A 16,171-nucleotide genomic window follows, 5' to 3' on the forward strand; every position below is an offset into this window, starting at 1 on the left:
AAACAAAATCTAAGAGAGGCATAAAATTGACTCATTCAACTCATTGAGATGTTCACTAAGAAACTGACCAGTACACGTGGGAGATATCCGATTACTTTATATATACACAAATACACAAGTAGCTGGTACCAGTGAAAGCTTCACAGATTGGTAGAAGTGTATCATGGACGGTTCTCCTCTTATATGAGAGCTCATTTTTAAGTCTCATGACAGTGACAGAATTAAATTATTCTAACCATGATTTACGATGGACATAATCAGTTTAATTTACCAGCCCTGTTTTCCTCTTCTGATCCTCTACTAACAGCTCAATGTTGACAGGTGAATATAGTATCAGAGATTAATGGGTGACAACAGGTTATGGGGCAGTGACCACTCACACAGTGAAACAGACCAACAAGGCTATAATATAAAGATAGCACCAACAATAATATTTGTTTGCACTTAAGCAACAAACATGCTTGATTTAATAAACATTTATTATGAATGCACATTAACAGATTTAAATACACAGAGAATCATGTAAATAAAAACCATTTTAAGAACAAAGGAAAACTGTATTACATAAAACAAAAGCATGATGGTTCTCAGGGAATATGTATTACCATTGCTGCAGTGTAATCTGAATGATGGGAAGCTATTGACATTTTGAATATACAGAACTGAGTTTCTCTTCAGACATAATCATCACTCTCTTCCGACAGAATGTGGGGACAGTAGCATAACATGCTCTCATGTAAGAAGTTTACATCAAGGACTTTATGTGAACCACAGAATACCTCAGCCCTTAATCATCAATGGCCTTTGGGATGGAAACAGGCAGGCCAAACATAGGCATCAACCCCAGTCTCCTTTACAGGTTTTTCTTTAAGCTTCTCCCCAAGAAAATCAAATTCCATTCATAATTTTGATGGCCATTTGTTTTCATAATTAAATTTAAGTATAGTAACATTGATATGCATCAATACTCAAGCAAAATTCTTCTGATCCCATCCATTCTTGGAAGGCATAATTTTTACATATTTTGGATTATGATAATTAATTTCAGTATAAACTTAGATTTTATTTATTTTTTTTAATTTTGAATGCTTCATGCCTAGAACTAATATACATCAACAGTACAGATGTCCAATGATTGGTTATTTGGCTATTAGCTTTGTAGATTTATTTTAGTCATTCAGTAAATAAATTCTCTAACTATTGCATGTAAGTACTAAAACAAAGGAAATAAAGATCTAGACACTTTAGATCAAACACCCCAAGAGTACAGTTATAGTAATTGATGTAAAATGTCTCATCTGAAAATCTGCATTAGGTTCATTTACAGAAATATAATTTATATTGCAGAAATGTATAAATGACAAGACCAATTCAACTGGCACTAAAGGATTCTTCTCACTGAAATACTAACTTTTATTTACATGTGACTTCTTTCCCATCAAATGTTGTACTGGAAGAAGTGGCAGTATGTAAACATTGGAACACATGCAATATGATCCCTTACTAAGAAAAATAAATTGACAGCGTTGTTAAATAAAGGCCAATAACTGCCAGTATATACAAACTGTTTACTGAAAGCTCATATTGAGACATTCAGGTCTGATTTTAGTGCTTTTCAAATAAATACCAAAGAATGCAACATTTACAAATAACACACTAACAATACCCCACCTCCCCCGATCTCCTTTACAAATTGGAATTTCGTATTTTGATTAAGCAAATGAATAGCAGCTTCTTCATAGATCTTAAGGCATGTTACATAGCATCAAAATGGAACCGATGGGCTTCTTGTCGTTTCTCTCTGTCATCTGCTTTCTGAAAAATAAACCATACACTTTACAGAATACAAGAGACAGTATAGCACATACCTTGCATTCTAATAGAAAATTAGTTGTCAAATGCCACAGAATGGCTGTTTTTTCAACTCGGTCATTCAACAGAAGACAAAAAGCTAACTAACTGCCTCAACAATTAATACTTAATAGGTGTCAGTTTATAATAGCAATAATCTGCTCAAAATTGGCTGCTGTCGTTAATGACGAGATGTTTTAGTATTAATCACCCAATGCTTTGGGTTATTCTAATGAATGTTTTTTTCAAGGATTATTGCTTAAGTAGTTAAATGAAAAATGCTTCTTAGTGCGCTTTTATGTCATCTGCATTGTAAAAGAAAATAAATATGATGAATGGTGAATTGGCTCTGAAGCAACCATACATGGTTCCAACTCTGTTGTAATTTAAGAACTAAATTTTCTTAAAATTACTGTTAACAGAACCAAAATTGAAAAAGTTGGCAAAAGGGACAGTAAGATTGTAGCAATTCAACCAATACTACATTAAGAACTGCAGATGAAAAATTGGGGTTCCATTTAGTTTGTGGGCATATACATGTGTATAAACAGTGAACAACTGGGAAGATAAATAAATATATTTCCTTATTTGGGTGCTACACATGCAGATCTGTCAAAACAACAGTGTTACTGACATAGGTGTGTTTGGATAAACAAGGAGAGTATTCAGCTTGTACCTGTATCTCTATGGTCTTTAGTTACATGTAGTAATTTTCCATGTATTTTATTTCCTCTCTCCAGTCCAGAATATCTTGCCTATGAACTTCTTTCCAGAGTTTACTAATGTTGGATGAACTTTATTGGGAACTGAAATTAGCCTCATGTGAGAAATAAACTGTTTGTCTGCAGCTACAGAGTCCTAACAGCATTTCTAACATATACATGAGCAAGCAATGAATCGCTCTGTCAATTTATCTGACTTGCACAATTCTTCTTGCTTGCTACTTGTGGCTAATACTTTTTAATTTTTATTTTATTTTTTAAGAGTGAGTAAAATATTGTTATTGTTTGTCACCATCATGACATAGGCATGTGCCTGAGCTGGTAACCTTTCACAACAATTTTACTAGGTATCTATGCTATATCTACCTCATTTCTATAATGAAAGCTAGGTTGTGGGAAACATGATACCACCTGCTTTGGCTCCATTCCAAAGATTTCCTTGTTAGAAACCACACAAGTGTACAATGGGGCACCCTGTTGGGTTGTGTTCTACTGGATTTTGCTGTTTTAGTCTTCTGTGACGGGCTTACAGTTCTCAGTGTAGTTAAAGCCCTCCCCCTCCCCCCCACACACACTTTAAAAACAATTTCCATTCAGTTGTGTTCTCTCAGGCATTTTGAAAGTGTTAAAGACGCTTTCTGAATGGACAATAATAATACTAATAGTTAACTTTTAAAGTGCTGTCTATGTAAACTGATTAACCATCACATTATTCCTATGTGGTATCATGATCACTATACAGATGGGGAAACCAAATCAGAGTGTCTGAGTGATTTGCTCAAAGGTCACACAGCAGGGCAAAGGGAGGATAAGAACTCAGGAGTTCCAGGATCCTTGCTCATCTGACATCTATCTGAATGTTTAACTGGCCTTTTAGTTCACAAACACTGCCAGGCATACCAAGTCAAAAATGCAGTAATTTTATTTGACAGCTGTAATTATGGTATGCTAGGTAGTAGCACTTATTGGCCTTCCTGGCAGTTGAATATTATTGTGAACTGAGAGTGGTTAAGAAAAATGGGAACACTTTTCTTTTGTGACATGAAAGAACCCTCTCAAAATGCTTCTTCAAATCAATGAATTTCTATATGCTGTAGTGTATTTCAGCTATATTCAACAAAACAGCCAATATGTCCATGATAAAATCACACACAGTCTTAAATGTTAATGTTAGTCAGTGAGGATACAAAATGACAAGGAATGTTTCCTTCTCTCTGAACTACCAGCGGAACTGAAGAAGGGTAAGCTGGGGGTTTACATTTAGTTTTATTTCCAGACTCATATTATTCCTTTAAACTCTGATCAAAGGCTGAGAGTGCAAGATATCCAAGATATTCATCCTGGATATGAACTAGGGTGACCAGGTGTCCCGATTTTCAGAGCTTTGTCTTATATAAGCGCGTATTACCCCCGTCCTGATTTTTCACACTTGCTGTCTGGTCACCCTAATATGAACTGAAAATTTTCCATTTAGTTATGAATTATGGTTTTCCCTGATCAACACTTACCAGTTATTGCCAAATTTCCATTTTTATGACTCAGAATTAAAACTAAATACCAAATATTTGTTTCTAAGGTTTCAATAAATCCTAAATTATCCTAATTTTGTGGATAATAATAAAGTCTGATACCTTTCAGGCATGAGAGGATTATTATAGATTGATTAATTTAGTGAACCCCCCCCAAAACTTTTTGAACTGAAAAACACTATTCAAAACAACACAGCATAGTGCATATATTAAAATATTAGTAAGTTTAAAGTATTGTAAAGATACGTCTAGAAAATCATTTCCACTTAATTAAGCTTACCTTTTCTTGCCAGTGCAATATGCCAATTATTGCTAAGATAAAAACGCAGACACCAATTAGGGCTATAGCTGTGAGCAGCACAATGTTACTTGGGGTCAGGTACAGCTTGGCACTCCAGCTACAGAGAAGAGGAAAAGCAAAGGAAACCTCAGTAACTCTTCATTAGGGAAAAGAGTAGATTCAATAGAGATTATGTTTACAAAAATATAAACGTAGTAAGGTGACCCATGACTTGGTCTTCAAAAGCCAGGGGCTTTTCTGAAAGACCTCCCCATATAATGTTTACCTACAAATATAGGGTTTAATATCATTGCCATTTCCAAGTAATGCCATCTCTAAGCTTAGTTTCTATTGAACTACTCACAAAAGTACTATGGTTAGTCTCAGGGACTGACTTTTTCATTAAGGCACTCCTTAATGTGGCACTCCTTTTGCAGTGGGCATGGAAGGGAGCAAAATAAAATGCACAGGATAAGCCTCCAAAAAACCGTGCCTGAGACTTAGGTGAAGGGAAAAGAGCAGAGAAACAGTCCACCTGGCATGCTGCCTCTTTTGCCAAGAAAGCCCCTTTGCTGCAACACAGTACTGCAGGGGACATGGGGAGCAGTCATTGTACATTTCCATCAGTCATCTGCATATCTATACTGTTCAGAAATTAATGCTGCATTAAGTTCCTCTCTGTGCCTGCATAAGCCTCAGAACCCACTGTGCAGGCATGGCAAGGTCAGCCAATGACAGCTGTGCTTCCAGGGAAAAAGAGAGGCCAGGCAGCATCATGGAGGGTCACCACACTGTAGAGTTGTGCTTCATTTCCTTGTAGATAGAAAAATGGGGGTTCCATAGGGTACGGATGCCTTGCTTCCTGTCTCCTCCACAAAAACCCTGCATTTGGAGGGGAAATGTATAAAAAAGTCTGCCTGACAAACTTTGTGGAGTTTCCTGAGTGCTCTAGGTTTTACTCCATCAGGAAATAATGTGGCCTTAAATCAGGTTATAACAGGGCATTTCTATGAGATACAGAGATAGCAACAATTTCAGTATTTGTGACAAACGTCTTTGCACATCCCATACTATTAGACTGTATTGAGAGACAAAGTGACTTAGTCTCTCTAATCTGTTTTATTCCACTTTTTTGTGCTTGGGTATTCATAACAACTGATTTTAAAACATGTAGTAGATATCTTACGCAGAGTACACTACAGACTATAATAGTGGAAAGATTTTTCACATCAGAATAATTTTTACTGTTGATAATAAAGGAGTTTAGGATCCAGAAACCGTACTCCTGAGCTGTAGCATATTTCTGAGCCATTAAAGACTATGTTCAAAAATATAGTTTTATTGGTTTCATATACATCAGATGTGCCAGTGTGATATGGTGTTTTATGAAAACCAGCCCTATTAATCATAGGGAGTTAATAAACAAGATGTCAATACAGTCACATAAGGCTGTAAGACAACTATAGCCAATCAAATGTCATCTCATTCTTTCCTTGAAGTACAAATTGTTTGATATTGATTTTACTTAAGTATTTCAGCAAAATTAGCTGCAAGTGCCTCATTTGTGGTGATGAGATATAATGTTTTCAACCTGCAAACATAAAAATGTTAGCATTTTAGAGAACTGACATATTAGGCACAACCTACAGAATTTCTGTAAAAACAGATGGATTCACAAGGAACTGCATCCCTCCCTATCCTGCAGCTCTCCAACACCTTCCCTTTAAGGGACAATTTATCAGCCTCCCTGATGCCTTTTTCTGACTTTGTCTATGGGAGGGGTGATCTGGGCTTGCAATGTAAAGTCCATGTCTGCAGTACGCTTAGCTTAAGTAGTTCATTTCCTGCATGTCCAAATATTAACAGAAAACCCTCTGAGGTATAGCTCCTTGCATCCAAAAATCTCAAGGCACTTTACAGCCATTTATTTAGCCTCATGCCTTTTTTACCTACGAACTGAGGCACAGATTTGTTAAGTTTTTGTAACTTTAACTAATACTTGGATCTTTTTAAAATATTTAAGTTATTTTGAAGAAAGATACATTCAAATTTGTCGTATTTTCAAATAGGAATAATCCACCTTTAAAGCTCACATCATTTTAAACATTCAGCTCAAACTTTGTGACCAAATAAGACTCTGCCATTCAGGACTCACTTCCCAGTCCCTGCTTCAAACTCCAGTGGCAAAATCTTGTAACGTACATATTACTGCTTACCTCTTATTACATATGTTTAAAAATACAGCATTTTTTGTTTCTTTTAAATATTATATGATTGTTGCATGTAGTAGTTCTGAGCATATCTTATTTTTTTAAGTGACTTGCTCAAAGGCATATAGTCAGTCAGTGCCAAAACTGGGATTATAATCCAGGCGTCTTGACTCCTCGTCCCCTGCTTTAACCTAGACATACAGTCTCTATGTAACAAATACTGCATTAAGAATCAAAGGCAACTTTTTCTCTCTAATGTTTAGAGAACTGTTGTGTTTTCATTTAAAAGTTTAAAGTTAAGATTCTTCTAACAAGCAGCAATTAAATTTGGATTAAATCAAAATTTATTGACTAATGAGGTCAGTCTCCGTAGTCAATAAATCTTGAAATAGACTGAAAAATGAAATCAACATGTATTTTATTTATAAATAAATTTGGAGAAAATATTCCTTCAGAAACACAAGGAGGGAAATAAAAGTGCCTAAGAGGTTAGTTGTAGCTGAAAGTGGTACACTAGAATCTATAAAAATATCAATGGTAGTGAGAGTGCATAGAAAATTAATTATTGCTAATTTGAAGAACAGTACACTTGCATTACTTGCACAGTACACTTTGTCAATGAGATTTTATTTTTAAACAGGATTCCTAATATGTTTACAGTTTTTGTATTTGGAGATGCGTACATGTATTTTTGGCATGGGTGACTAAGTGCTGGTCACAGCCCCAGTTCAGCAAAGTACTTAAGAATGTGTCAAATTTTAAGCATGTCAATAGATTAATACATTTTAAGGCTGGAAAAGATTATATCAATCATTATCTAATCTGACTTCATGCATAACATAGTCCATAGAATTTCACCCAGTAATTCCTGCATCAATTTCTGTTTGCACTAGAGTGTAATAATCTTTTAGAAAAATATTTAAGTATACAGTAAGGCAGTCTGTTTTTCTAAAGAGTAATGGTCTGTCCCACTGAGAAGTTAGGGGCTTTATGTAGAAATCACTGGGGAAGTTCTATCACCTGTGTTATACAGGCGGTAATGGCCCCGTCTGGCTTTAAATATCTATGAATCCTTCCAGATCTTCTACTACAGGACTACTTGCATGCTTAAACTTAGACAAGTGCTTAAGTACCTTGCCGAACTGAGGTCTATTTGCATAAATTGCTCAATATTCTCCCATTTGGAGTATTAAAATGAGCACCTGTGTAAGTCTACATAGAGAGATGAATTGAGTTGCCCAAAGTCACCATCAGGGCAATGCCAGAGCTGGTATGAAACTCAGCTCTTCTGAGTCCCAGTCCAGTGATCTATTAGGTCCCATTGAATTGAGTAAAGAAGCAAGTCATTTACCTGACTTCTTATTCTGGCACCATTTGTAGGCTAGCCAGTAAGAATCAACCAATGTTAAAATAGCTTCTAAAGCAGTTTATAAAATTAAGGAGAGGGCCAAATAGATCATAGGGTTATTCTTGAAGAAACCCCATGGTCCAGTTACACATTTTATTCAAAAGGGCAAAGTGCCTTTTATATAGTTTATATAATAGATTGGGTTCCCTGACCACTCAATTAAAAATTTAAGTCAGTCAAATCTGCTAATATACAATGAATATTTGGTATCCTACAGATGATAATCTATTGCATAGAAGTATAGATAGAAAGAAAAATGGATCTTTTAATACTTGAAGTACACATAGGCCTAATGCCACTCACCCCATCCAAACACCCAGAACTAAGGGGAGGTTCAGATCCAGAGCTGAACATATGGCTCATGCCTATCTCAGATTTGAACTCTTGGGGTGAGGGGACTTCAACCTATTTTTAATGCTAGGAATGGAGCACATGTAAGGCCAAATTTCCAAAACAGGGTACAACTGGTGGACCTACCCAAGACATGCACACACCCACTGTGGCTTTAAAAAAAAAAAAGTACAACTGTGGGTGTAAACAAACAAATGTGGTAATAGGGTAGCTAGACTGTCAATTCCTGCACCTGCAGTGGGCCTGTTTGTGGTGCACACGTGGGGTTTTGCAAGTGCACAGATTTAACTTTCAAGTCTTATGAGGATGATTACGTATCAGTCAGCACTGTTCTATATTTCACTGCTGATTAATGCAGCTACTCTGGAAGTGAGGGTGACTCCTGAGTAGCAACCTTTCCCTCCAGGATTTGACCCAGTCTGTTCTCAATTCATTGTGCTTAGCTCTGAAATTTTGGCCCTTAAAAATGTTTTGTCTTTAAGAGACAGGGAAGGGAGCTTTTATTATGGAGAAGGATTAGGGAGAAGAGTCTGATGACAAGGGTCAAATTTTGCAGAAAAAGGGGATGTTAAGCTCCACTCACAATTGCAGAATAGCTGGATGTTTCAGCTAAATTGATCATCAGTGAAATAGTAAAGTGTAAACCTATAAATCTTCATTAGGATTCAAAGTTAAAACCCCATTGAGATGAATTAAGCAGGTCTCTCTAAAGTGGTACTGTTCAGTTTGGCTGGCTGCAGACTTGAGAGAACAGACCATTTTGTCCTGATAATTTGTATATTTGAAGAGAATAGAGGATTCATTCCTTAGGCAAGTTCTTCCTATTTTATTATGTTACTGAAGGAAAGAATCAATTCTGTCAATAGAAGAATGGATTAATATCCTTAATGCCTGTTTATCGTTGGAAACGGCTATTCACAGAGAACGAGGATTTACTGGGACTTTTGAGAAAATGTGGAAGTATTGCTTGGGGATTTAAGGAATCTGAAAAGGACTTAAATACAAATAGGGATTGCACCCGTATACTTCTCTAGGATGTAGAAAGAAGAATTGATTTTTTTTTAAAGGGGTTTCTTTCCTGTTTAGGAATATCAGGTGTGTAAAGTCTAGTCTTCCCTTATTCCTTGATGTGTCAGAGCAGCTGCATTGTGTGCACTCCCACCTTAAGTGAAAGCAAAAGTACAGAGGGATGCACTTGAATCTGTATGTTTAAATCTGTAATAAACACTTCTTTTCTCCAAAATGTCAGTCACTGAAGTTATATAAGAAAGTTTTAAACAGCCTGACTAAAAGCCTCTTCCCCTCAACTGCTCATCTTCTCCTCTCTTGACGCATGACATCATTTCACTCATTTTTCCCATCATCAAAACCTGCAGTCATGGGGTGTGACGGGAGCTCAAGAAGACATTCCTAAACTGTCTTTACTCTAGCTATCTCAGATCCCAGAGCAGTTAAGTCCACACAGAATCCTGGTTAATTACTCGTAGGGCTAGTCTGCACTAAAGCACATGCTGGTGCAGCTTCAGTGCTTTGGGACATCAGGTAGCTAGATTAAAGCTAGCTCAGATATGTCAATTTGAGCTGCAATCATGCCCATTAAATGCAATCTAGACATAATCTTAGGAAATGTCTATGTGTAGTGAAAGTTTTCAATATGTATATTTCTCCTGTTTTCACGTAATCTCCAATTTTGGGTTCCGCCTATTGTCATTCTACAGTGTCCGTATCTGCATGTGTTTCCTCTATGAGAAAACTAAACCCAGTAATTTGAAAACAAGAGGATTTAGAGAGATTTCTGTACAGGGGTACTTTTCAAATACATAGGCTAGAACATTAAATCTTAAGGCTGATGTAATTCTTGTGCTTAATCGCTAACGCAACATAGTTTATATAAAAGTGATGTCACGTCTCATCTCTTCTCATATTTGATTCTACAGTAAAGGTATAATGCTTAAATTGTGATATAAGAATAATTTCATTATATATAAAATTGACTTCACTGCAAGATCAAGCAGAAGAGAAAGCAAGAATGTGACTAATAAAGTCTTTATTATGACTAGGGGTCTACCAAATTCACAGCCGTGAAAATCACATCACAGAACGTGAAATCTGGTCTCTGGCTGCCCAGCTCTGAAGGCAGAGTGGAGAACAGCTGTTGCTGGCCGGGTGCCCAGCTCTGAAGGCAGCGCTGTGGCCAGCAGCAGCGGAGAAGTAAGGGTGGCATGATATGGCCACCAGCAGCTGCTGTTCTCCGCTCTTCAATACTGCTGCTGCTGCTGGCTGCATTGCTGCTTGCAGAGCTGGGCACCCGGGCAGCAGCCGCAGATTTCCCGCCGCTAAGCTTCAGGCAGTGCCACAGTCAGCAGCAGCGGAGAAGTAAGGATGCCAATACCGCAACCCCCTAATAGGCTTGCGACCTCTTTTTGGGTCAGGGCCCCAGTCTGAGAAACGCTGTGGAGAAATCACACATTTTTTATGGGTTGGTCACGGTATAAATAGCAAATTTCACGGATGTGTTACACGTCTGCGAAATGTGCTATTTATGCCGTGACCAATCTGCGAAAAATGTGTGATTTCTCCGCGATTTAAGTAGACCCATAATTATGACAGATATATTCAATAACAGCAAAAGTAGCACAGAAAAGTGCTGGCTAAGTCCATATTTTTGGTATAAATGTTTTATTCTAAATTTTAGAATATGAAAGTCCTCCTTCAAGGAACCCTCTGACCCCTAGCTACAGGAAAATACACATATCCATGGCAACACACACCATATGTTGAAAGGCTGAACAGAAACCTTTGTATCTAACTGGACACACTGAATGTATATCTGATGAAACCAAAAAAGTCTATTTTTCCCATGACCATGCTTTCTATTTGGTCAAAAAGAAAGTTGGCAGGTATGTTTTCATTTATAGGAATATACTTAATGGATGCTCACTGTAAATATATAAAATGTTTATGCAAATACCTGTATGTTCAATAATTTAAAGAGAAAATACTAATATTACCATAGTGTGAAATGCACAATATATTTTAAATATGACTGTCTTGATCCGCAGAAAGAAATAAAGCTGCATGCTTATTTACAAGACTCTCTCATACAGATGAGGGAATATGTACACATATTCCACAAAAACATGTATACATATTCTCTCTCCATCCGCTTCCTCCCCCACAATTTAGCAATGGTCACGAATTAACACATCTATAATATACCAAGTATGACACACTGACAATATCCTGTAATAGCCTGAACAAACTTTACGGAATTAAGATAAAGTTTATTGAATTAAGTTAAACCTGACTGAACTAGGGTCAATACTTTGGGGTACATCGTATAAAAAATGCAATTGTGTGTTATTGGGGCATTGTATGTACCTTCTCTACTAGGGAAGGGGGGATGCTAATGTTCTTCCTCCATTATCAACTCTTTGAAGCCACTCACCTGGAGAGATTTGCACATACTAGTTCAAACTGGAATCTCCAGGGACCAGACAAAGCAAGGGTTTTTGGACAAATAGCCTGGTTTTAAATTGGCTCAGGGTCTTCTACCTGACACAGCAAATGGACAGGATCCCTGGTCCATGGAGGGCTCCAATCCTTTGGGGAGGGTTGGAAGGACAGGGCCTCCTGAGGCCTCATAAGATTGAGTGCTTGTTCTGAGATGAAGCTGTGATTAACTCGTAACCACAAGGAATCCCCCTTACATGGGGTTTGAAGGACTGTTCCTGCCAGAATCCATGTTAGGATTGCGGTGAACTCTGGTAAGCTTATTAGCACGCATATAGGTTCTTTTATTGTTTTCAGTGTGGAATGCTTTTTACCTTAAGAATAAAGTAGGCTTGTATAGGAAGTGTTGTATGGTGCTTTATAACTGTAACAATTACATCTATCAGTCTCTGCAGAGAAAGCAGACAGGCATACCTGGGCAGCCTGTCTCTGCTGGGAATGACACAGTGAAGGCAGGGAATGGTGCAGCCTGGAAACAGCATGGTCAGAAGGGAGAGAGAAACGTGTCTCCACCCAAGAGAGATGACAGCTGGAGTGTCTGGAAACTAGAGTGGCTGCTCTTGATGGACAATAGGGGGGGAACACAGTTGCAATTGCCCTGAACGGACACACCAAGTTCTGAATATGCTAATCTGCTCTTCAGATAATCAAATGTAACTAGCTACACATGAAAAGAAAAGACCTTTTCTGTTAGCATTTTTATTAATTATTCTATAATCATTCCACCATCATTCATTCATATTCCATGACACACAATTACAGTTCTGCATCCATAGTATCATTTGCAAAATCTACTTCAAACAATGATATTACCTTCGAGGAACGTTGTGTGGATATGGAATGACTATAAGTTGGGAGTTCGGGATGATAGCTGTCCATTCCTGTTTTCTTATCGACTGAAAAAAGAAATGAAGGTATGTCCACTTCTTACAAATTAATACAAATTTTAAATATACTGAACTTTTCTGATTAATGTTATACAAGGAAAAAAAAAAAGCTCAAAGCATTAATTTTCCAGGAGACAGGAAAGAATAGTGATAATTCTCTAACATTAATATAAAGATTTTTTTATACTGAAAGATCCCAAAGCAATTTACAAACTGAATAAAAACGATATATAAGGATCACTTCATCCACCACTGAAATACCACAATCTCTGAGGTGAAACATGGCAGTGTTTAAAAAGTGCACATTAGCACTGCAGTTTAGAACAGGAAGTGAAGAATACTATATCCAACTGATTCAGTAGGGAAATTTTATATAGGCAGAATTTAATTATCCAAATGTAGTCAGGATACTGGAGTAAACAATCTATTTTTAAAAATAGCATTGTGAGACCTTTCATCACCACAAATGGTCAGGATCATGGTTTTACATTTCCTCTGAAGGAAGGTTCCTCCAGCAGAACAATTCCCCTGGCACCATGCTGGTAAGAGCACAATACCAACTCAGAGGGAAATAGGTGATTCAAAGGTGATAGACATTGTTTTTCTGCCCTACTCTGGAATTCTCTGGTGTTTCCCAGCCAAGTACTGAATCATGTGGGCCTCATCCACCTGGGGAGATCTGATGGGATTACAGTATAAATGAGTGTGGTTGCTGGCATAATCATTGGACTCTTAGAACAAACTGAAATGTTATTAATATAAACCAGCTCTGTATTTCTATGCAAATAGCACACAAATGCATACTTCTGTGTTTTTCTCATGAGTGATATTTTTGTTTTATTGTTTACTTCAGAGGCTAATGAGTGATACTATATGCTGGAGAAAATGAACACAAAGTAGTCTTCAGCAAACCGTTTTCAATACCCATGAAAAATGTTTCTTTATAATTCTGACTTCCGAAACAGAGCAGTCCTAAGAACAACACCCCCCAAAGCTTCATTGGGCAAGGAAAATACCAGAAAAAATAGTTTACCCATGGTAAATCTCAACTTACCTTTTCTCCTAAAGGACGAGGAATGCCAACATATAAGTGATCAAGGAAATTAGCACTGCGTCCCAAACCTAGCACATTGTAAGGCAACTGGAGAGCGAAATGAGCTGACTGGCTAAGTTGTCCAGCTAGAATTTAATTTAAAAAAGAAGCTGTAGTGAATCTACTTCTTAAGACTTTCATCACAATAACACGTTTTGCCTGCAGTAATAATAATGTTTTAAAATTATAAGTAAACAATACAATTATCTGTTCTTAAGTGACAGATCCTGCATTTCCAAATAATCTGTGGGCATTCAACAAGAAGAATAAACTTATTCCACTAACAATTTCAGAACTAGCTACCAAACACATACTGTAGATCAAATTTTCCTCTGATTTAAACCTGAGTTACATTAATTGCAAGCCAGGGCAGAAATTGGCTCCACTGATAGCAGATAATTATAAACAACTGAAAACAAAGAGACGTTTTCTATTAAGTGAAAGCAGGAAAAGGATACACATTTTTCTTAGCTAGCTTTAGATTCATTAACAACATATGATCTCCAGATATATTACTTACTGCATTTTAGCAAAATCTCTTACAATCTTTTCATCTTCTACAGCATATTAACTTGAATCCAGAGTGGATCCTTTGTTTTCTAAAAAGCCCCTTATTAAAGGATTTCTTTCTTGTTGCCATAACAGGAACAAGATAAACATTAAAACCACTTCAGCCCTTCACCAGGATAACAGAAATAATTTCAACCTGGAGGAGGGGGCTGGCCGGTGACAACATGAGGTAAGTTTTCAAAGTGGTGAGAAGTAGTTGTTTTAACAATTTTTTTTTTAAAACAGGAATTTGAGTGTCAAATTCTTGCACTGCTTTGACATGCTCTGATAGGTTATATTTTAAATCAAGAATCTCAAATTAAGCAATAAGACATGACAGGATGTGAATTTTGGGTGCAATAATTCACATCTTGTATGTTAGAGTAGGAGGCTGCAGGCTGAGTTCTGTCTATGCAACTAGGCATGAATTATAATAACATAATTCAATCCCTGCAGTCCTTTCTTAGATAAAAATAAATATACTCCACCACCAAGGGAAGTAATTATTGGCAGGAGGGTAAAACTCGAGAGCAAAGATATCAAGATATTCTGACATGTTTTCTATTTTAATTTTATGGATTCTGAAACACTATTGACTTTATGACCCTCGAGTGTTTAAAGCCATTGAGCACTTTCATTTTATTTTCAGTTTGTATTGGCCTGTCACTCTGTTTAGCACTGGTTTAGCTGCATCCCTTGTTGACATGAGTTGTCAGCAATATGTAATTTTACTAGAGTGGACAAAGCCTTCATTGCTTATCCTCTGATGGGGCAATGCCTTAAACCCTGATCTTGCATCAGGTACTGTTGAACTCAACCTTAAGTTTTAGAATTTTTTTGTTTTGTTATAAAGTTAAACACATGGATACATTTTTGTGGAAATGAAGGCTTAGAAAGGAACCAGACTATCTTTGAAAAGCATGTTTTCAAATAAACAACTAGTTTTGTTTCTGATTTTAGCTCAAAGTACAGCTCAGTTCGCGGGGATGGAGGGGGAAACTGAATCAGAATCTGATTGATTTAAATGAGCTTGGTTTCAATCCAAGGTGTGGAAATTTCACAGGAGCTGTCAGCACCATTAGAACTGCTCCAATTAAAGGCAGAAAGTAAGTTCAGCCCAAGTCAAGATGTTGAAACACAACATAATTTGTATACGAGCCCAAAGAAGTGAGAAGCCAATTTAAGATACCCACGCCACACTTTTTGCATTTGGGGAAACCAGATTTTTGGGGAACTCAGCTGAAGAGCAGCCACTCTTTACAGTTTGCTCCACATAGTGCCAAGATGACATATCTGCTGGATTTACTGCTGCTTACAGCAGCAATGACTTTGACAGTCACTTCTGAGTTTCTATTTTCTAGCTATGTTCGTACGGAAGGTAGAATTCAGCAACAGCATGGTACCTAGCTGACCTCTGCTGCATGAGGGAGAGGGGGCAGAGAAGTGTGGTGTTCTGAGACTCACAGGATGGACCCCCCGTTTCCCTGCAGATACGGAGTCTCTACCAGTTTGGCAGGACATCTCTGGCTCCCTTTGCAAGGCTGAAAACCAAATACCTCCATATATCCAGGGCCTTGCATCATGTATATTTTAATTTGAAGTTTAACTTTTTCCCCCTAGGTAGGGTACCATAGGCCCAGTGACTATTGGCTTGAATTGCCAGCTTGCCTTACAGCTCTTCTGCTTGTAAGGCTTATATTACATTGTACAAGGAAGTAGGACTGATTAAGCCAGGTGATGATTGCCACACATTTAAGATGCTAGGGTGTTATGACCTT

At 37.3% G+C, this 16,171-nt stretch overlaps 1 protein-coding gene across 1 annotated transcript in view; it reads right to left on the reverse strand.

Annotated features, from left to right (window-relative positions):
- Positions 1-469: 469 nt before the first annotated feature.
- Positions 470-16,171, reverse strand: part of ITFG1 (integrin alpha FG-GAP repeat containing 1) — a 214,537-nt gene continuing 198,835 nt past the window's right edge. Inside the window, exons 15-18 of the mRNA XM_065416532.1 lie at positions 13,806-13,930; positions 12,678-12,760; positions 4,383-4,500; positions 470-1,815 (exon numbers count right to left, since the gene is read on the reverse strand). Coding sequence (XP_065272604.1) covers positions 1,756-1,815; positions 4,383-4,500; positions 12,678-12,760; positions 13,806-13,930 — 386 coding nt within the window. The 3' untranslated portion in view covers positions 470-1,755. The remainder of the gene's footprint in view (positions 1,816-4,382; positions 4,501-12,677; positions 12,761-13,805; positions 13,931-16,171) is intronic.

Source organism: Emys orbicularis, chromosome 14 (genome assembly GCF_028017835.1).
Source record: "Emys orbicularis isolate rEmyOrb1 chromosome 14, rEmyOrb1.hap1, whole genome shotgun sequence".
NCBI lineage: Eukaryota > Metazoa > Chordata > Testudines > Emydidae > Emys > Emys orbicularis.